This window comes from Cygnus olor, chromosome 1 (genome assembly GCF_009769625.2).
Source record: "Cygnus olor isolate bCygOlo1 chromosome 1, bCygOlo1.pri.v2, whole genome shotgun sequence".
NCBI lineage: Eukaryota > Metazoa > Chordata > Aves > Anseriformes > Anatidae > Cygnus > Cygnus olor.
In genome coordinates, this window is record NC_049169.1 from 71697499 (window position 1) to 71718532 (window position 21034).

At 39.7% G+C, this 21034-nt stretch overlaps 1 protein-coding gene across 1 annotated transcript in view; it reads left to right on the forward strand.

The window, feature by feature from the left end:
* The window catches only part of LRP6 (LDL receptor related protein 6), a 127050-nt gene extending 109851 nt beyond the window's left edge, over positions 1-17199 (forward strand). Inside the window, exons 17-23 of the mRNA XM_040545023.1 lie at positions 898-1023; positions 2421-2657; positions 4353-4463; positions 6269-6499; positions 7744-7880; positions 9479-9576; positions 11237-17199. Of these exons, the coding sequence (XP_040400957.1) occupies positions 898-1023; positions 2421-2657; positions 4353-4463; positions 6269-6499; positions 7744-7880; positions 9479-9576; positions 11237-11528 (1232 nt within the window). The 3' untranslated portion in view covers positions 11529-17199. The remainder of the gene's footprint in view (positions 1-897; positions 1024-2420; positions 2658-4352; positions 4464-6268; positions 6500-7743; positions 7881-9478; positions 9577-11236) is intronic.
* Positions 17200-21034: the final 3835 nt, after the last annotated feature.

The following is a 21034-nucleotide window of genomic DNA, read 5'->3' on the forward strand; positions in this document are numbered from 1 at the left end:
CTCACTTGAAACAATGGGAGCTGGATGGTTAAAGCAGTGGAGCTGCTGTCTTCATGGAGGAAATAGGCCTAGTTAATAGGCTGTGATGAATGCCTTCGAGAAATATGTAGAAAAACGTCTGGGGATGTTTAATTAAAGCATCAGCACAGACTACTACTAGTTTTGTTTGCTATTAATCTCAGTAAATCTGTCAGGAGTTCCAAGAGAAGTATGTTGTCCTTATTAAACATTAAAATGAAGAGACATATTTAACTAGAGCATGTTAATTTGAGTTTTGAAGACAGTGTGAAAGCTTCAGAATTCATAAATTTGGAAACTTTATATTTTTAATGGTCTTTGATAGAGAAAATTAAGTATGGAATCCAAGGTATCTTTTCTTACTAATGCTTCCATTTTTGCTGGAGTGCTAATTCTACCCCACATGAGAAGCAAATGGTTTGAGTACTGTTTACTGCTTTAGGAGACCAGGTGGCATGATTCTCAGTGTATCAGATCACAGACAATTATTGATGTGTGTGATAATTATTTGTGTGTAAAGGAAAAAAAATACAATTGAATACAACTTTTTCAGAGTTGTTTTTAGAAATGTCCTTCCCATCAAGAAGGGAGTAATGAAAGGAGTCCTGTGAGCGCAAAGAAATCACTGAAAGGTCTGAAAAGATGTGGGTATTTCTTGTCAGTGAGCTCACCAAATTCTTGGAGAGTAAATCCAAGGCTTTTTCCGGATTCCTCTAATTACTGTAGTGTACTTGGAGGAGAGAAAATTTAAAAAAAAAAAAAAAAAAAAAAAGAGAGAGAGAGAGCAGGGGATAACTCAACCCCTCAGAATCTCATTTACTTATCCTCGCAAGTGTGATTGCAGTTGTACTACCTGTCCATCTTTTCTTAAAATCACAGGACAACACCCTTGTTCTCAAGATAATGGTGGTTGCTCACACATTTGCATTGTGAAGGGCGACGGCACCACGCGCTGCTCTTGCCCAGTCCACCTTGTTCTGCTGCAGGATGAGCTGTCCTGCGGAGGTAAGTCCTTCCCATGCTCTGCGTCACTGAGCTCTCAGCTCCTGGGTGGGGAGGTCTCTATTTTAGGGTCAACTTCTGAGCAGAAAGAATGTGACAGTGCACCAGATGTTGTAACATGATTTTACATGTTTTACCTCTTTGCTCCCCACCCCCGAGCTAAATCTGCAAGTTTTGAGGAGTAAAAGAATAGAATTTTAGCTCACTGTTGAATGCAGATTTCTGTTCACCCTTTCTACTTAAGACCACTGAATTATTTCAGTTTGATTTTTTCAATTTTATGATTTTTTTAACTACTTTTTATATCATTCTGCATGTTCTCCTTTTTCAGCTAATGGTAGACTCTCCTGTGTTCTGGCGTATTGCACCATGTCTCCTGTGTGTGCCATTTCATTCTTCTCTGCTTTTCTCCTGAAACTCACCCTGTGCGTGCCTTTTTGCACTGCAGTCCCAGAAGGGCCAGTTGCCTCCTCCATGGTGATATGGCCACTGCAGCCTACGCCCTGATGTCTCCAAGGGTGGGGCTGAAATCTGGGGAGAGGAGAGGCGCTTGGGTGCTTGGGCCTCTTTGTACCACCGTACTGAATGGATTTATTATGCAATCTTCTCGCCATCAAGGAGACATGTGGTCTCACAATGGAACAAGAGCTAATATAATCCAGATATTTTCTCAGAGCAAGTTTAATACCAGGCCAAAAAGGGGAGGAGAGGAAAGGGAAATTAAAAAAATAAAAGGAAAAAAAAAATCCATGCTTGCTTACTGCATGAGATTAACAGTTACTGTAGTAAATGTTAAGTGATAGTTAACAGCTGTGTTGCGATAGCCGGACTTGACTAGATCGGGCATTTTTTTGTCATTTTAGAAGAATTTTGACTCAACAGAGCTGTTGAGGGCATATAACTAGACATTGAGTCACAGTGATCCATCTGCAGGGCATTACATCCTTTTAACATTTTCTATACAATGACTGTCGAGCATAAAAAGGGAGTGAGACATCAGTTGTGTATACAGTGGTGCTTCAGGAAAGGGGGAGTGGAAGAAAAGTTTGTTGATTTTAAATGAAGACTTTGAGACCTACTAAGAGAAGGGTGTAAGAAGCTGAAGTGGGAAGGAAAGAAAAGAATTGTGTTTTGAGTGTGTATGCTTGCTTCTCTGTTCCTCTTATTCTTTGTCTAATGAAACTCCATTGACTTGAACCTGCAGCTGTCACTTGGGGCTCAGGATCTGCTCAAACAACTGTAGAGGCAGTGGGGGGTGGAAATTACCTTATGATGTGGCATGTTTATCAGCTGTCTGATTAATTAAAGCAGATGAGTTATTCTTGTCCTTACCTGTTGTGATCTGCTGCTGATTGTTCACCTGGATTTTTAATTTTTGTTTGTTTGCTTGATTTTTAAAGAACCACCAACTTGCTCCCCTCAGCAGTTCACCTGTTTCACAGGTGAGATTGACTGCATCCCAGTGGCCTGGCGCTGTGATGGTTTCACTGAATGTGAGGACCACAGTGATGAAAAAAACTGTCCGGTGTGCTCGGACACCCAGTTCCAGTGTGAAAGCGGACAGTGCATAGACAGTGCCCTCCGGTGCAATGGAGAAGCAAATTGTCAAGACAACTCAGATGAGAAAAACTGTGAAGGTACAGAGGATCTTTCAAAGTATAATGAAAACAGAGTTGTTCAGGGGACACTATGGTAGATACCAAAGTTATTGCAGAGTGTAGGATTTGGAAGGATCAGAGCTTCTGCTCTTTTGACACTGGTTTATTGAGTGGGACATTATTTCAGAGCTACATTCCTTTGTTTCTCCACCTGTAAAGTGGAAATAATGCTGACTTCCTGCACAGTGGTTTAAGCTCTGTGAAAAGTACTATTTAAAATGGTATATTTTAAAACTTTAAAAACCTGGTAACTCTGGAGTGATTTACAACATTGAGGAAACCCTTGTCATAGGGTTGTGGGGTTTTTTGAATACTTTATGCCCACTAAAGGTCTGGGGATTGTTTATTTTATAACAACTGAATAAAAGGAAATTAAACTTCTGTGAGGAAGTGAGAGGGAGACATGAGATTTCTGGAGATGTCTTCTTCCTGTAGAGTACAGCAAAACAGAGTATTTAAGCCATAGTCATATGAAGGGAAGTGCTACTGCCAACAGAATGAGAATTAGGTTCTTTTAATTTTGGTAAGGACAGGTTATGCTGGTGGAGTCTCAGCTACCCTACCACTACACCAAGTGAAACACTAGAAAACTTGACCTTCTTTTCCCTACTGCACAAGTAGTGAGGAGTTGTAGGGCCAACTTGTAAGCTTGAAAGGATGCCTCTTCTGTGTATCCTTTCAGTACAATTTCTTTATTTGAAGAGGCTGTCTAAGAGACTTTGAATAAAGGCTGAATTTCTTTCCAAAAGATGTGCTCCAGCTCAAACAAAAATATACAGACCAATGCAGAAATTCTTTTGATGAAAGGTGATTTTTAGCCAGATGGGATGCCAGCATCTGAAAATGCTTTGTGCAGTTGCCATCCAGTGGCTAGAGATATCAGAGCAGGGGCTGTTTATCACCTTCAGAGTGGCACTAGTATTCAGAGCGTTCAAGTTGATTGCAGATCAGAACAGCCTTTAGTTTAACTTCTTAATTCAACTGCAGTCAGAAAGAATTTCTGGATTTATGTGAAACAGGAGACAAAATTATATGTAAACAACAGCACCTTTTTTCCCAGAGTAGTAGTTTATTTTTTTGAGTGTACTGGCAAAGCTCCAGTTTTGTATTCTGTCTTTCATTTCAGTTTTAAAACATAATGTCAAGTAAAATATATTGCCCCATGATCAAGGAGTCTTCTGGTTTACAGGAGGAGTACAAGGGCATTGAGAAACCACATTTTTCTCTCTTAAACAATTTTATCATTGTAGTTTGGCAGATTTAATTTTAATAACTTAATTCTTCTCGCTTATATTACAGTAAATGCTTATAGTTGGGGATTCTTTCAGTAATTTTACAATAACCATGTCCCACGATAAGTACCTATCTCCTCAGTGGCCGCCTGCTTCTGAGTTATTTCAGTTGAGTTGACTTTATCTTGTAGTGATCTTACTGAAAATAGGCAATGAGGACCAGGTACCCACTGTGCAATATTCACTCCAGAACATCTAATCATTTTTTGACATGAGGGACTTTTATGCCCCACTGGCTGTTTCAAGAAATGAAGCTAGCAACAGACTAAGCTCTCCCAAGATGTCCCTGATTGTGTGCCTTGGTGTCTGGTTCTCTTAATTGTTTTCAAGAGTAGAAGTCTTTGATACTGACTCTTGTTGTTTGGGGGGGCTCTCTTTCCAGTGCTTTGTTTAACTGATCAGTTCCGCTGTGCCAGTGGGCAGTGCATTGGTAAAAGCAAGAAATGTGATCACAACCTGGACTGTAGTGACAGCTCGGATGAACAAGGATGCTGTAAGTATGAACCCTGAGACTAGAGACTTGGTTGCGTTATCTGCTATTTATTTCTTAACTTCTCAATGAGTTAGATTTTAATCTGAATGAATTGTACCCAAAATGGATGCTCCTGTTTGTAAGTGCTGTCATGCAATTAATGCACAATGTAGTAGAACAGGAATCACAAATATAACTATTATTTTGAATTAGCATAGCAGTCTAGTAATTTTTCTACATACCTTTTAAAACTTTTAAGGGAAATAAGAGGCTTGTTTTACTATTATGAGTTTGTAAGCTGAGATGGTGCAGTATTAAAAATCCTTCTAGCAGCATGAGGCTTTTATAAAAAATTGCTCTCTGCTTCACCATTTTCTCATCCACAGAATTAATAGCACGTGCTTTTAGAATCAGATCAGCACTCTGTTTACAGAATAAACCTTCTAAAATTTCATTTGCATCTTGAAAAGATGTAATTTTGAGCTTGATTTATGATTTGTAACATGTGATATTCCCTTCCTTGAAATCTCCAGAGTTCTGCAAGAAACCACCACCTTTAAAATTCCAATTTGAAAGTTCATTTTCACTGTTGGTATTTTAAAAGAAATTACGAATAGGGACATCTCTTCTTGTGTTAGATATCTATATATCATAGATGACACACATGTAACTTGAAAATGCGATGACAGATTTGGACCCCTAATCTTAGGAAGGAGTAATGAGAGATGTTCTGTCATGCTACAAAGTTATTAGCAACATTATCAGAGACATATATAGTTATCTTTATAATAGGTCAGATATTCTTTGTTTTTGTAACATAAAATTAGCCCCCCAGAGTAAGTTGCAGTTGTCACTGTCCCTCTTCCAATATGATCAGAAGTCTGTTTACTTATCTCTGTAGACTGTGACAGGTTGGTTAAAGTGTGGGTTTGGTGTTCAGGGAGAAGGAAATATGTTGAGGAAAAGACTTACAGTAATGGTTAAGATGTAAAACACTGACTAGAACAGGAAAATACTTTAAAGTCTGCTTTTCTTGTCAAATTCATGAAGCACAGGCAGGGGGTTGCCAGTTATTCCTATAAATGTCATTGCTTAGAATCGGTATTGTAGGGGAAGCCACTCATTTTAGCTGCTGAATAATCACTTCAGATACAGATTCTTCATAAAGATGGCACCTCTAAAGCTGATGCACAGATATATCTGTAAACATCAGAATGGGTCAGATGTAGAGTGGGTTAGGTAATTCCCTAAATAGCATCAAACCCAAAATTCATTACTGATGCATCATCTGTACTGTTCAGCATAAATGAATGTTACATAGTTGAGAAGATGGAGTGCCAATCTATTAAGCAGAGTGATAACCTAGGTGCTTTAGTGACCAGGTGAAACATAAGAAGTAGTTGTCATTGTTTTTAATGACAAAAAAAAAAAGCCTAACTGGAGTCCTAGCACAGTGGAATCTGAAGTCATGGCTGTAGGTCCTCTTCACAGAGATTGAAGGGTAATAACCCTGCCTATCAGCAGGTAGAAAGACTGTGATCTAGTTCATCAGCCCCCCTGCACATGTGTGTACTGTTTATGTCCTGGCATCTGTGGTTCAAAAACATCTGCATGTGTGCAGCTATTCATGTGCACAGGTGGCCCTTATGGCCTCCCAAAGTCTTCAAACAGACCTGTCCCAGTGCCTGTTTCTTCCTAATATACATTAATTTGAAAGCTGTTGTCTGCCTGCAGAAGCAGAGGCTATGGAAAGAGATCATGAAAACTGATGTTGGTACCTGAAGCTGTTGGATTAGCTTCTGTAGTATGATTTTCCTTTCTCCTAGACACGACAGAGGAGCCTGCTCCACAGCCCAACAACACGATAGGCTCCATCATTGGTGTGATCCTCACAGTTTTTGTGGTTGGAGCAATGTACTTCATCTGCCAGAGGGTGTTATGCCCACGCATGAAGGGGGATGGGGAAACAATGACCAATGATTATGTGGTGCATGGACCAGCCTCTGTACCTCTTGGTTATGTGCCTCACCCGAGCTCTTTGTCAGGATCTCTTCCTGGTGAGTAAATAGTGTGTTCCTTGTCTTGCTCTTTGGCACCACATAGTTGTAGCTGAGGGTAATGTGCATGTATGCACAGGAGACTCCCATTCCAGATACATAATTCTTAATGTGAAGCTATTAAAAGACAGGACTGTCAAGGGTTGTTGCTATCCTTGATAATAATGAACTGCTATTTTACCCATATCATCCACAAGCATTTAGATACTTGGCAGAGCCAGAAGCTCAAACAGATAAACATACCATGGGAGTTCTGCTGCTGCTCAAGCAGCCTCTTTTTGTGGTGGTATAGCATCAGCAAGGTGTCGTGACAGTAGAGGGTAAAGTTATACAGAGTTATGTTTGCATCACTCTCTTTAAAGAGTGTACAATTATTCTTGTTAGATTTGTAGATTGTGTTTGTATAATTGTGAAACTTCTTATAAAGTCTGTCATGAAAAGCAATAACTGTATTCTTGGCTTATTTCATTTGATGATGAAGCCACCGATGACAATCCAGGTGTGTGATGCTATTGCTGTTTTAAAAGTGAGACTTGATTATATGCATTGCTTTTGTATATATTGATTAACTATATAATGTAACTTATATCTTTAGATCCAGCAGGTTCCAGTTAGAACATACAGGTTTTGTGAGGCTGTTATAGGGTTAAAATAATGTACCAAATTTCTTTGCTTTCTGTAATAACCTGCTTTCATAAGCAGGTCTTTGAGGAGAACTTTCACCGTTATTTTGATCACAGTTGCATGCTTCTCCATTTCCCACTTGGACTCTCCGCCAGCGTGGTTCAGTCCAGCAGCAAAAGCTTACTTAACAGTGTGGAAATGGAAGAATAAACCCTCTCCTCTCCTGCACAAATTTCAGTTGCTCAGTTAGGTGGTCAGAGTCAGTTTCATGTTTTATTCCAACGCATAGAAATAGTGCCTCAATGCCTGTTCTCTCAAGTCTTTTACAGCCATTCAAGTGAAAGGAATCTGTTTCTCTTCACACAGCTTTAGTACAGCCCAGCACCAAGTCCCACAGTTCAGTAGCTGATACACGAAACCAACATGCTTATACCCTGGCAGTCTTCATTCTGGTTCTCCATCAAGGAGTACTGAATTTGCTCTTAACACCATAAAGATTAATTTTGCTTTTAATTTTTCTTTGCTGATACTCCTGTTATCCTCCCTACTTTTTTTTTTTTTGATGCTTTCCTTTTCTCTGTTTGAATTGAATATTGACATACATCTTTGTTCTTCTTTAGGGATGTCTCGAGGTAAATCTGTGATCAGCTCCCTCAGCATTATGGGGGGGAGCAGCGGGCCACCCTATGACAGGGCCCATGTCACTGGAGCCTCTTCCAGTAGTTCTTCAAGTACCAAAGGCACTTACTTTCCTCCAGTAAGTCATTCTGTTATTCATAGACCTTTAATAACTTTCAGGGAAGTGCCTCAGGATAATTAGTTGACAGAGGAATGTTTTGTTTTAGATTTCTAGCCTAATAAATTTATTTGAATATGAGATGTGATTTTGGAAGAGAAAGGAGAGGAGGTTGTCTTTTTCCAAAACAATATAGGACTTTTATACTAATTTTTAAAGCTTTATAGAGCTCAGTGCCAGAAAAAGATGTTAGAATGTCAGAAGAGATGAAAAAATAACTGTAAATGTTGACCAGCTCTGGCAGAGCAATCTCCTTTCATTGTACTCTGCCATGTGCCTCTGGAGGTAAGGCTATAGTTGATTCTCTATAGACCTTTGAATGAATTAAAACGGAGTTTTCTTGCGCATTCCAAAGCAAACAAGTGTCTTGCAACTACATAGCATTACATAGCATCCATCTTGCATACTCCATAGCATTTTTATAGTCACAGAACTGAAATGTGATGCATTAGATGCTATATAAATGTTGGTACCAGCCCTAGAGGGCTCACAATCTACTTGATTTTTATGAGGATGATCAAAGGGCTGGAGCACCTCCTGTGAAGACAAGCTGAGGAAGTTGGGGTTGTTCAGCCTGGAGAAGACCTTATAGCAGACTTCCAGTACCTAAAGAGAGCCTACAAAAAAGCAAGAGAGAGACTCTTTATCAGGAAGTGTATAGGGCAAGAGGAATGGCTTTAAACTAAAAGAGATTAGATGTTAGAGGAAATCTAGATTAGATGTTAGGAGGAATTTCTTCACTCAGAGAGTAGTGAGGCACTGCCACAGGCTGCCCAGGGAAGCTGTGGATGCCCCACCTCTGGAAGAGTTCAAGGCCAGCTTGGATGGGGCTTTGGGCAACCTGGTCTGCTGGGAGGCGTCTCTGCCCATCGCAGAGGGGTTGGAACCGGATGATCTTTAAGGTCACTTCCAACTCAAAGCATTCTATGATCTGATGGTTGTTTTAGCTACTTTACATGAAGTCCACAAGTCAATGTCTAGCGTTAGTTACATGCTTTGTCAGCGTGGGCTGAAATATTCAACTGTCTGTTTTGCAGTTCTGAAAATCAAATCATCATTTTGTATCTTCAAATTAGTCTAATAAAAATTCAATTTCTGAAGTAGGAGTATGACAGTAAAGGGAACAAATGCTCACCTTGGACAGCAAACTGCAAGTATTCTAAACAGCATAGTGCTTAAGAACTACAAGCTAGTAGGGGTAGATATTTGCCAGTTTGCGTAGGGCAGTGGTATCCCCAGTGGCAATCTACTATTGAACAGCTAGCTTCAGCTTTACTTTTCAGCACTGGGTATGTCAAAATATCAACAGCAGTCAGCATTTTTGAGAAGAGCTTAGTAATATCTTCTATGGGAATGGTGGTAACAAGCGGGATTTCCAGGATCTGTTAAAGAACTTGGAATAAACATAGGAAAAATCCTGTTTGTTGGGAGGGGCTGTGCATGTAGTTCTCAACTTAAGGTTCCTATTAAAAAGTACTAAAAAGAAAACTTATAACACTGATGTTTTCTTGATTCTCCTTCATATCTTAACTGCAGCTTTTTTCTTTCCTTTTCCTTAGATTTTGAACCCACCACCTTCACCAGCTACTGAACGTTCACATTATACCATGGAATTTGGTTATTCTTCAAACAGCCCATCCACTCATAGATCCTACAGGTAATTATTATTACAATAGCTTCTGTCAGGATCAAAACTGTTAGCATAGAATGCAGAATAAAGACAGTCCCTGCTCCATAAGAATTGCAATCAAAGGCACTAATTTTGCAAGTACTAAAACAGATGCTTAAATTGGTTCACATGTATCATGTCACTGCTGTGTGTGTTTAAGTGCAGCATCGTTTGAGGTTAATCATACAGTAAGTGGGTTAGTGGTACACCTCTTGGGTGTATTGCCGTAGGGGAAATAACAACACTCATTCTTGTCACAAAATTAGTTAGATGCTGACTTGGTGTCATGATAACAGAGCCAAAGACACGTACCCTGGAATGAAACCTGCATTGTTTTAGCCTTGTTATAAATAATTTGTTGTGTAATTATCAGAAATGATACACAGCACCAAGTGGAGCAAAGAAGGCACTATAAAGGCTAGTATTTCAGGAATAATATTAATGGCCTAGATAAAGCACAAAAAATCTAATTTGACATATTTAGTGTTAATATCTGAAAAAGGTTGCTAACCTTTTACTTATTTTCTCTGACTGATATTTATGGACATGTAAGTTTTATCCTTGTTTATTTGAATACATCTTTCTCACCTTCCTTTAGAGTTCATTATCATTTTATGACTAATTACCAAAAAAAAAAAAAAAAGAGCAAGTGACCTACTAACCAAAGCTTGTAAAGGTTCTCCTCCCAAATCGCTAGAAGATCTAGTCAATGAGAAGAGGTAGCTGTATATGTCTTCTGAAAGAAATGCCTCCCTAACACACAGCCTTTGGGGGCTTTTGGATAATGAGGTCTCTGGGGCTGAAAAGACATCTCTTCTCCATTAGCAGAAAATATCGCCTCTGTTGTACAGAAGGTCAGAGCAGATGTTTATAATGGTCCCTTCCAGCCATATGAAAAATCTTTAAAAATGATTAGTAATTTAGTAATGAAATAAAACCAAATCTTGGCACCAGCATGAACCCTGCTGATCACTGGTTAGCTGATGTGACTTTTAGTATTATAAATGGTATTAGAGATGTAGTGTAGGCTTAAATATTTTCAGAATGCTCCCCAGCCCAAAAATAAAACCTAGTTCTGCTGTTTCAGATCTATTCTGGTCTTTACTAACATTCTGGCTTGAATACGGAGGAGCTGCATCCCCACCTGCCCCCAGCTATGGATTTTGATGGTGGCCCTTGTAGCTACCAACCACCTCCCTTTCTAGTTGGTTTTCTTTAAACTCAACTTGGAAGTTAGTCCATTATCCAATTTATGGATACTAGAACATCTCCAAGATTGCAACACATCTATTTTTTCCCCACAGTGTGCTTCCAGCCCCGCTCTTAGGAGTAACTTTTTTTTTTTTTTACCTCAGCTAAGGCCTTTAGGGAGCCTGTTGTCTGTAGGTAATGAATAGCTAGTATCCCTTTCACTGGTTACTCTAATTTGACTGATACAGCACAAAGGTTGACTTTGGCCACATGAGTAGTTAGCAAGTTTACTGTGTCAGAGAGAAAGGTGATGCTATGCATCTGCTGCAAAGGTTGGCCCCCTGCCTTTTCCCACCCTGACTTACCTGCCACTCGCTTTTTCATGACTGTCTTGCCTGAAATGCATGGCCCTTCTCCATGCCAACACTTTTCCAATGTATCTCCCCGCCTGCTGCAGCTACAGGCCTTACAGCTACCGGCATTTTGCACCTCCCACGACCCCCTGCAGCACAGATGTCTGCGACAGTGACTATGCCCCCAGCCGAAGGGTGACGACAGCAACAGCCAAGGGCTACACCAGTGACTTGAACTATGATTCAGAGCCTGTCCCTCCGCCTCCGACTCCGCGCAGCCAGTACCTGTCGGCAGAGGAGAACTATGAGAGCTGCCCACCCTCCCCGTACACGGAGCGGAGCTACTCGCACCATCTCTACCCACCGCCGCCATCCCCCTGCACGGACTCCTCATGAGGGGCAGCCCCCCTCTCCGTTATCCGCCTCCGTCGTGAAAGTGTAAATACAAAATGTTCTGCTGGGGAGGGGGGAGGGAGCTCTCGGTGAGGGATGAGGTAGGACAGTGTACAGTTAAATGTTATTAAGTGGGGTGGAGGAATCCTGGAGATATTTGTACAGAAGAGAGAAAAAAAAGGATATTTATATATTTTCTTAAACAGCAACTGCTGCTTGTGCCATAAGAAGAAGAATTTTTGTATAAAAGAACCCAGACATTTGTACAAAAAGTTTTTATTTTTGCAAACGGAACTCAAAAACATGCCTTAATCCAGTGAAGTGACTGAGCACATAAGGAAATGGAAGAACCAGGATGTGTCACTTGTCCAGTGAGGTGAGATGTTGTGGGGTTTGTCAATACCAAATATGTTTAAAGTAATGAATAATAAAGAAGTCCATCTCAGAGCAGCATACCATAGATACTTGGAAGTAGCCAAATAACCTCTATATTAACTACAGAGGGCCAGCAACTAAAGTTAAACTTGAAAGCGCAGTCAGGACAGATATTAACCTTACATAAAGGGCTTTGTTTTCTACAGGAATACAGCAATCGTAGCAGTGAATCCAGAAAAATAATCACATTTTTTTTTTTTTTAAAGAAGACACCTCTGTTTTTCTTAATGCATTTACCAAACTAGAGCATTTAGAGCTCTCTCCTTGCTTCTAGAATTTCAGTGATTTTGGTTGGGTATATTTTAAAGTGTGTTTTCTTAACACTGTTTAGCTTTTCTCATCTCTTCTGCATCCTTTCTTCCTTCCTATGTCACTTAAATCATATAATCCTAATTTAAAATACTGCTAGAATTGGGCTGCTGTAAATTCTTTTTTTCCCCTCCTAATTAGCCTTGTCACGCAGTGAGTGTCATGCTATACATTACTTCATTCATTTTGCCAACACAGTAGGATTCTGTTTTGTACCGGATAAGTGTGATTTTCATGTAATTGACAAGGGTAATATGCATATACCTGAATGATTTTTAGTCCCTTAAAAAGAAAAACTTATTTTGACCTAGTGCCCACAAAATGTCAAATATTTTTATACCACATATAATATAGACAGCATATTTATAAACTATAAATTTATCCATGGATTGTTAGTTTTACTGTAAATGAATAATATATCCTTGCAGTACTTTCAGTGTGTATTGATACCACCGAATCCAAATCATATATATAAATATATATATATTATTTTTTTTCCTAGTAAGGAAGCATTTAACTTTCAGTGGAGCAACTGTCCATTAAGAAATAGAAGTTTTGATCATTGGAAGGTGTTCTCTTGCTGTATTAACTGCTCATGATTTGTGTTAGGTAAAACCAATTTTCTCAGTATGATTTTGACATACCTCCTCTTTTTGCGTGGTGTGAGTTTAATACTTTAGTATTAACCGCTGTGAATGTCAGATTTAAGATATTCTTAACCAAACCATTTTATATTCACATCTCTATTTTTGTATATTATCTTATTTAGCCCCTTCTCCCTTTAGTCTCACAGTGGTGATTTCAAAAGGGAGAGTATATAATCAACTGAAAACATTATTTGTGTAGGTTGAGGGACAACCTAGGATGTTATTAACTCCTCTTTGACTCCAGTGCAGTGTTCTGAATTTGCTTTGACTGTAGCAGAGCTCACAGTACACCTGATTCTAGATGGCATTATGCATTTGCACCTTCTGTTGATATTAAATCCATGTTGAAGGTGCTCAATGCCTTCAAAGGTTGGACCTCTGAATCTTCTCTCTCAAAACAAAAGCTTTTGCATTCTTAGCCTTTGGGCATAGTATGGATGAAATAACTGTGCAGAGGTGCCATTTGGCCTTCATTGTTCTCTGTTTGTTTCCCATCCAGTTTCAACTAAGCAAAATAATCTGAAATGTGGCATGGGCTTTAATTCATAGTGTTGACAGAATTAGTGACAAATAATTCTTGCTAGTGCTGCCGATCTTCTTGCGTACTGGAGCCTTGTTTGTTTTAGCTCCAAGGAAAACCATGGCATTTGAAATCCCAGCTATAATAAAGAGTCTTTCTCATAGTCAAAGATACCTGAGAAAACTTTAAAAAGCCTGGATGGACTACAGGCTACTACAGTTTATTTCTGGATCTGGTGCGCTGAAAATTTGCCCAGCTTCATTCTAGGTATCTAGGAATTGTGGTAGCTGTTCTTCTGGCTCTTCCTTGTTGGTGAAGAAGCTTGTTTGTGTTCTCCAGCAGGATGGATGTTGAGGGTCTTTTGAACTATAAGGGAACTCGAAACCATTTATATGAAGGGGGGGGAGGGTGGGTGTGTTGGGGTGGGGGGAGTTGAGGCTGGCATGCCCATGAGAATAGAAACTTCTCTGTTGTTTACATTTTTTCATGTGCAGCATTCCGTGTGGGGTTCACATGTGGAAACTTGCACTAATGAACTCAGAAGAATATTGCATTGTTATATCTCAGTCCAAGTGCTTGTACTGCGATGGCAATGGTCTCTTCTTGCAAAATACTTTTTCAGTGTGCCAATTTCTGTTTGAAAAACTCTCGAGGTGGTTAAGCTTAAGGAGTGGTATCCTCTTTCTGGGGCAATTGCACTGTTTCACTGAATGTTCCTTTTTGTAATTGTGTAATTTAGTGTAGAATTTGATCAAGTCTTTTAGATAAGTACATCTCACTTTGTGCATCAGATATTTTGAGTGATCTGCCTCTGGGAGGCTCATGTGAAGAGCGAGAAAGTGGACAGAGTAATTTTTTTTTTTCCACTGAAGATGACCAGCATAAGGAACAGGCTGTTCTTTGTCTGGATTAACCAAAGAATTTATTTAGTGGGAAGCTGTGTTCTGCCTTTGCATGTACCTGTACTTTCCCAGTAAATCTAGAGTAAAATTCAGAACAAATTCTTGATCTGTGAAGTTCCTCTTAAGCAGGCATCCAAACTGTAAAAGCATTGATGCAAAAACTAGTATGTGCACCTGACACAATCTCAGTGGATGAACCATATACTGCTTGAACATTGAGACCAAACAATTCTCTCAGTTCATCTCTGCTGCTGAACCAGTCGTGATTTATACTCTATCATTCCCTCAGTCAGGATTGTGCTTTCTGCTGCTTCTCAAATTGACTGAACTGTAGGTAAAACACACGTTTTAGGACTGTAGGTAACACACATCAATTCAGGAGACAGCTGAAGTGGATGTGTAGCATTAACATTAAAGTGGTCACATTGATCTCAATGAAACTGTTCATAGACTTTAAGCTATGCATAATTGTCCTTATCTTACAGCATCAGACATATATAAATTAGGGGTATTTAACATAACTCTATTAAATGTGCAGTTTTTTTCCTCTAGACACCTAGAAAGTGTTCATAGCTGAATGCCTGGGCATGGAAATAGCTGACATACTCAATCAGGAAAGGGACAGTCCTTTCTAGTTTAAAAAAAATAAGTGGACAGTAAAGTTCATTGAAAATTAGTCTGTGAATGTTCAGCAGGAGCTTTTCATGTTTAAATGGCAACATGATACCCAATTGCCTTTTAAAATTATACCTGCCACATCATACTGCCTGCATTTCAGACCTTCCTATGGAACATTCATTGTTTTTCCACAGCTTTTGGATACTAAGATATTTATGGAAAAAAAACTTAGGGTAAATGGAACATGCATACATATAACTTTTGCATTTGAAATAACGAATGGTTTCCATGAATATAAATTCATGCAATCTATGCATGCATTAAATGGAATATTTACAATAATGTAAAACATGCAAATGAGCCAGTTTATATCAAAGGATTCATTTTGCTGTGAGTTGTAACTTTCAGTATTGTAAATTCCAGTATACCACAATAACATTTCTCCCATGTGCATGTATTTATGTACAAGTATATGTATGCAGGTACACATATCTTTGGTGATGTGAATTTACCCAAAGTTAATAATTTTCTTGTGCATGCATGCACATTCATACACCCACATTGGCAGATTTGGCCTTGCTGCCTTTCAAGGTGCTAATACTGTCATACTGTCTCAGGCAAGCTGGACTTCTTTTGTCTAGTTTGTAGAACAGACAGCAGACTACTTGCTACTTTAAATCTAAATAATTAATGCTCTGTCATGCTGGATAGGAGAGAAAGCACATTTTTTATACTGCTCTATTTTGGAGTCCATTTTGGAGATAAGTAAAACTTTTATGCTTTCTGTAAATACATAAAAATCAATCTGTTGTAGTAATTATGGAGAAAAATGCACCCAAACTGCTTGACATGGCAGGTGCTACAATCCACTGCAAGTGAAGGAGCATTCAGAAAATCCCTATTTATTGCATTAATGGGCTTTGGCAGAGTTCTGATCTCCGGTTTGTGCATTGCTTCTCTGTCTGATTCTCTAGAAATGGTTTGATTTATGAGTCTTAAACATAGATTCATTCATTTTACTTTGAAACAGTTACACCTGTCTTAAGATAAAGAAAAGGCCAATGTATTATTTCCATTCTTTACTGCTTGGGAAATCTCCTTGAAATTGATTGCCACCATTCTAGAGGGAATGACTTGAACTACAGAGCTCCCTGGTCAATCCCTGGTCACGCATGCTGCTGAACCAAATGACTTCAAGATATCTCTAAAACCTTGTCAATCACTCTTTTCCTGACACATTTGTCTTGAGCATTCTTGTCACACAGCATTGCTATGGACAGAATCTGCCCTTGAATGTGTACTGTACATGTAGCAGATCATTGTTTATACAACAAAAAATAGATGGCTCATTGGGTGCAAAAAATAATTTGAATGTTATTCAGAAATTGATTTCCTAGCCATGCTTTTAAAATTGCATTGTGATGGGGTTATTGCTTGAAAGTTAATTGGCAGGTGACAAATACACCTCAAAAATAAGTTAGGAATGACCTAACAGCTTTAAAATTCATACAAAACATTCCATTTCTTTCTAAAAGAAGTAAAATAAAATACTGTACTGATCCAAATGAGCAGTTTTCTTTCCTTTTCCTTTTTAAAAAGGCAGATCAATGTTTGATGCTATCCTAGCGTTTACAGGGACTGGGTGATCCACTCCAAAACTATGCAGAGCAAAGTAAACTGTCTGTATTAGATTCAGGCCAGAGATTGTCTTAATAGCATGCGCGATTGTTATGATGAAACTATTGGAGAGCAGTCTTGTTCCCCTCTTTTCAGTGAACAAGGAGCAGCTATGAAGTCCTGATAAAAATGGCTGTAGCCTTAAGCCAGGCAGTTAAGAGTCAGCCAGGGAAAATGAAAGTGTCTTTTTGTAAAGAGGATACCACCAGGCTTAAGCTGAACTAGCCTTGTTTGCAAGTGAAGGATCTGGTGCTGCTTTCAGATTTTTAATCTTGTTTTTGTTTTGTTTGTTCTTTTTTGTAAGCTTTAATCACTGTTTGTCATTGTCTTAAAGCCAGCTGGTGTCTCTTGTTCATCAACTTTGGTATGATGGTGCTTTGCAAGGATGTATTTATATTATAATGACCAACATTTGGTCAGCCCTATTCACTCATTCACTAACTTTTTTTTTTGTAAAATAAAGTGCTTTACTTGTAAGGTGTATATAAACCTTGTACAAAAATCCTTTCCAATTATTACTATAAACTGAGTTGTAACAAATGAAATGTTGATTTTTATAATAAAACTAAGAGTGAAAAAAGAGGGGTACTTCTCATTTTATTTCAGTATCTGGAGGAAAGGTAATTAAAGGTAAACGTCCAGTCAGAATGTGCTCAACTTTCTGATGCTGCAGGCAGACTCTGCAAACACAGATGTTTTTACATGAAATACATACTTGACTTCAAGCAGTTCTGTTGATTTCCATGATTCTGTATGGCAACTGAATACATTTTTAAAGCTAAAAATCTTCATTATTGATTACTTAGATTGGTTTATTGGGTAATACAAACCAGAGACTTTTACCAAGGAAGTCCTTATCACACCAGAGGTGTAATAACCAGATGGTTATTTTGAGACTGTTGATCTTTAAAGCTATATTTAAATATTTGCAGGGAAATATTTTTTTTCAGTGTTAACTTTAGTATGTAAAACAAAACACACACCCAAATCAGTCCTATCACTCTTACATGTAATTGCATAGGAAGCAGCTTTAGAACTCGGCACAGGAGTTCCCACTCCACTTGCATCCACTAGTTGAGAACACAATATGGGTTTGGATTACTGTGGATCTAGCTGTATGAAGATTCTCTTGATACAACTTCAGTTCTACCTGGAGGCATAGACAAACCACATATCACTGCCTATCTAAGTAAAACAGGGCCTACATTTATCAGTCTCTCAAAACACAGTGTAAAAGAAAAGAAAAAAATGTGCTACTCGTGCCATGCTTATTTTATTTCAAGGTGCTGTATTCATCCTACCTTGGAAAATGAGCTGTTACTCTCTCAAAATACCAGTTGTGAATTGCTGTGGAGCTACAAAGGGCTCAACAACTCTTTTTTTATTTAAACAGCAGCGGCTACCTTTCTACAGAGTCAATGCTGTTGTAATAATGTAGAAGTCTGTAGAGCATTCATGTTGCTTTGGACTCTCTGAATCTTAGTCTTTGCCAAATACAACTGTTAAACATCAGAGTGCACCTCAGATGTAGTTCTCCAAAGCATATAGCAGAGAGGCAGTATGGACAGACACCAGAAAGAGCATCATGAGCCCTATCGTTGAGCCACTTAAGTTAAATGTTGAAAAAACAATACTTTTTAGGTGGAGAGCGTAGATCAGGAAATGAAAGCAAATGATGTTCCAGCTGCAGCTCTACCCTGTCTCCTCCACGCCAGTTACAAAGGCCTACAGAGACAGCAGAGTTGCTGAAATTGTTTTTAGTAGGCACCAAGCCACAGTAAGGGACGCTGAGGTATTTTTCATAATTTAAAAAATATTCCCTTCATGTCTTAAAAAGGACACTTGGAAGTCTGAAAATAATTGATTTCCTTTGCGTGAATTGTCTTGCCTTGCACAATGTATTTACTAGCAGAGGTGACTGCAAGTGCTGGAATCCTGCCATTTATTTTGTATTAGAGGAAGGATAACACAGTGCAGCTTTGTTTTGGTAGGGAAAGGGAGGGAGAATGTTGCTTTAAGAGCATAAAAGATGAGATATTTTTTTTTGGATCCACCAGTATTGGCAGCACTTCCCCGAGAAGAAGCTGAGAATGCAAAATCACATGCTTGTTCCTGGAGGGGAACTATTGAACGTGTTTAACCTGTTTTCACCAAGGAAATTTTATAGCTAGCTGAGAAACGCTTACATGGCAATCAATGCACATTTGGTAGAACTGCCTACTGAAAAGCAGGTACCTGACAAGGGAAAGTTTTGCCTTGAAACAAATCTGCTGTCAAATTATGGTTTATAAGAAAGCATGCAGCAGCTGTTCCTGCATCCCTGTGTACAGGAAAGATTGTAGCTGCCAGCCCTCTCCTGCTTGCACCCTCCATTGCATAAAGAAACTGCTTGGCAGGAAAATGTCTGATGTCTTGGGTTGTGTAGCTTGGTGTGGCAGGCACAGCTGTGATCTTTGTTTCAATAGCTATATGCTGTTATCATGAATTGAAAGGGAATGCTCTGCAGAAACTACACAAGTTGGTTGTCTGAGGATGTGTGAAGAATATCGTTTGGGTCTGAGGCAATAGAAAGATTTCACATGGTAAATGTTCTCTGTTTGCCAATCTAGCCAGAAAACCTTAGCTCTGTCTCCTCACCAAGAAGCTGATGGCCATCTTCGCCCACAGAACACATGGCTAGAGAGGCATGACTGACCTACCACCAAGCTCCCCCTGCATTGCCCAAAGAAACATTTTCCAAACAACTGATGATGCCTGCTGGTGGTTTGCTGAATAAAGGGGTATAGAAGCTCAGATGGCCCCTGGGGTGCCAGGAGGTTGTGGGAAAGCATCCTGGCTTGCCCAGAAGGAAAGCTCAGGAGCCTTTACCTGCAGCTCTTGAGCTTTAACAGCTGCTCCTGGTTTTCTGAGCCAGTTCCCCTCGCAGGGAAAGAGTCCTTGTAAAATGCTGCGCTTCAGAGATGGGCTGAGAGGACAGATGTGGCTGGAAGGACTGTGGGCAGAGGCATGGTAAGGGTGTGGCGTTTGTGCTCCAGGCACCTTGTTCCTTTCCAAGGATGTGTGTGAGGGAGGATTAGGATAACCCTTAGAAACATAGAAAAGATGAATAAAGGATGCAGGTCACATGGCAGGAAGGGAATTGGGAGCGTGTGGCAATTAAGAAAGGAGGATAATATTAGTGGTGGCTTTTTGACAGTGGGAAGACTCAGCCCTTCAGCATTGCCATAAGAATGGCACAACTCAGTGGCATGGTAGGAACCTCAAGGGGAATAAGTGGGAAGGGTGGAGAAAGGAACAGATTGAACAGTTCAGGGCAAAGAACCAGAGGAGTCTGGCAGAAAAGAAGGGAATCCTGTGTTTCCCCGACCCTGTCTGTGATAGGAATTAAATAATCCTTGAGGGGTCAGAAACCTGTGGGGTCACAGGAGTCGATTTAACAGAGACCCTTTCCACCACCTCACTTGAACCTCCAATACAACACCAGGGAGTAGAGGACAAATAGGGAAACAGAAACACCCCAGTTTTGTGTCCTCCGTATCTAGGTATGGGGTGAGAGTCGGACAGAAGTGTCATGCTAAAGCAGCCAAGAACATTCCCTTGCATTTGCACTCAGCTATTCACCTCCCAGATTTTTCCTCAGGTTTCTTTCCTTTAAAAACAAAGAAGAAACTACTTGAAGAAGTCAATTAAATAACTCCTGTCTTCTAGATTTATCATGCAAAAAATCCATCTGTTCTTTGAGCTAGGTGTATTTTACATAGCTGCTCTCTGCCTAATGTAACAGCAGAAAACAATAACAAAAGACAAGGTATGGATGAGATGAGGCTGGGCAGGGGTTATGCCAATAAATTGCTCCAGTTGAGAATGTCTTCCCATTGTATGCAATTGTTTTATTTTGAGTCATGTGGCAGCCTGGGACGAGGACCTTGGGAGAAGAGTATTTTTGCTACACAGCTTGTGACTAGATCAAGAAACATAAAACAGTATAATAAAATGAGGGGAAAAGTGTATCAAGAGCCAAAGCTGGGCACCAGTCTGAGCATAGAGCCTGAGAGAGGCAAATGAAGAGTTCATACCCTGGAGGGAATAAAGAGGGGAAAGGAAAGTCACAGGCTGCATGGCAGGGATGGAAAAGGAAGATGCCAGAGTTGAGGAGGTTTGGTGCTGGATAAGGCCTTAGAGAAACTTCAGTCAGTGTGAGGACCTACACAGTGACTTTGGAGATATGCTTCATTTCTCTGTGTCTCCAATTGGTCTTTAAAGAAGGAAAAGAAAAAAAAAAACTCTGAAACAAAGAGACTGTTCCAAAGTGAAGCCAGAGAAACAACACCCTCATGCCACTGGCATCCCCTCCGTCACCTGGGCAAAGGCACCTGCACATGGGGTGAGAAGGAAAGGCAC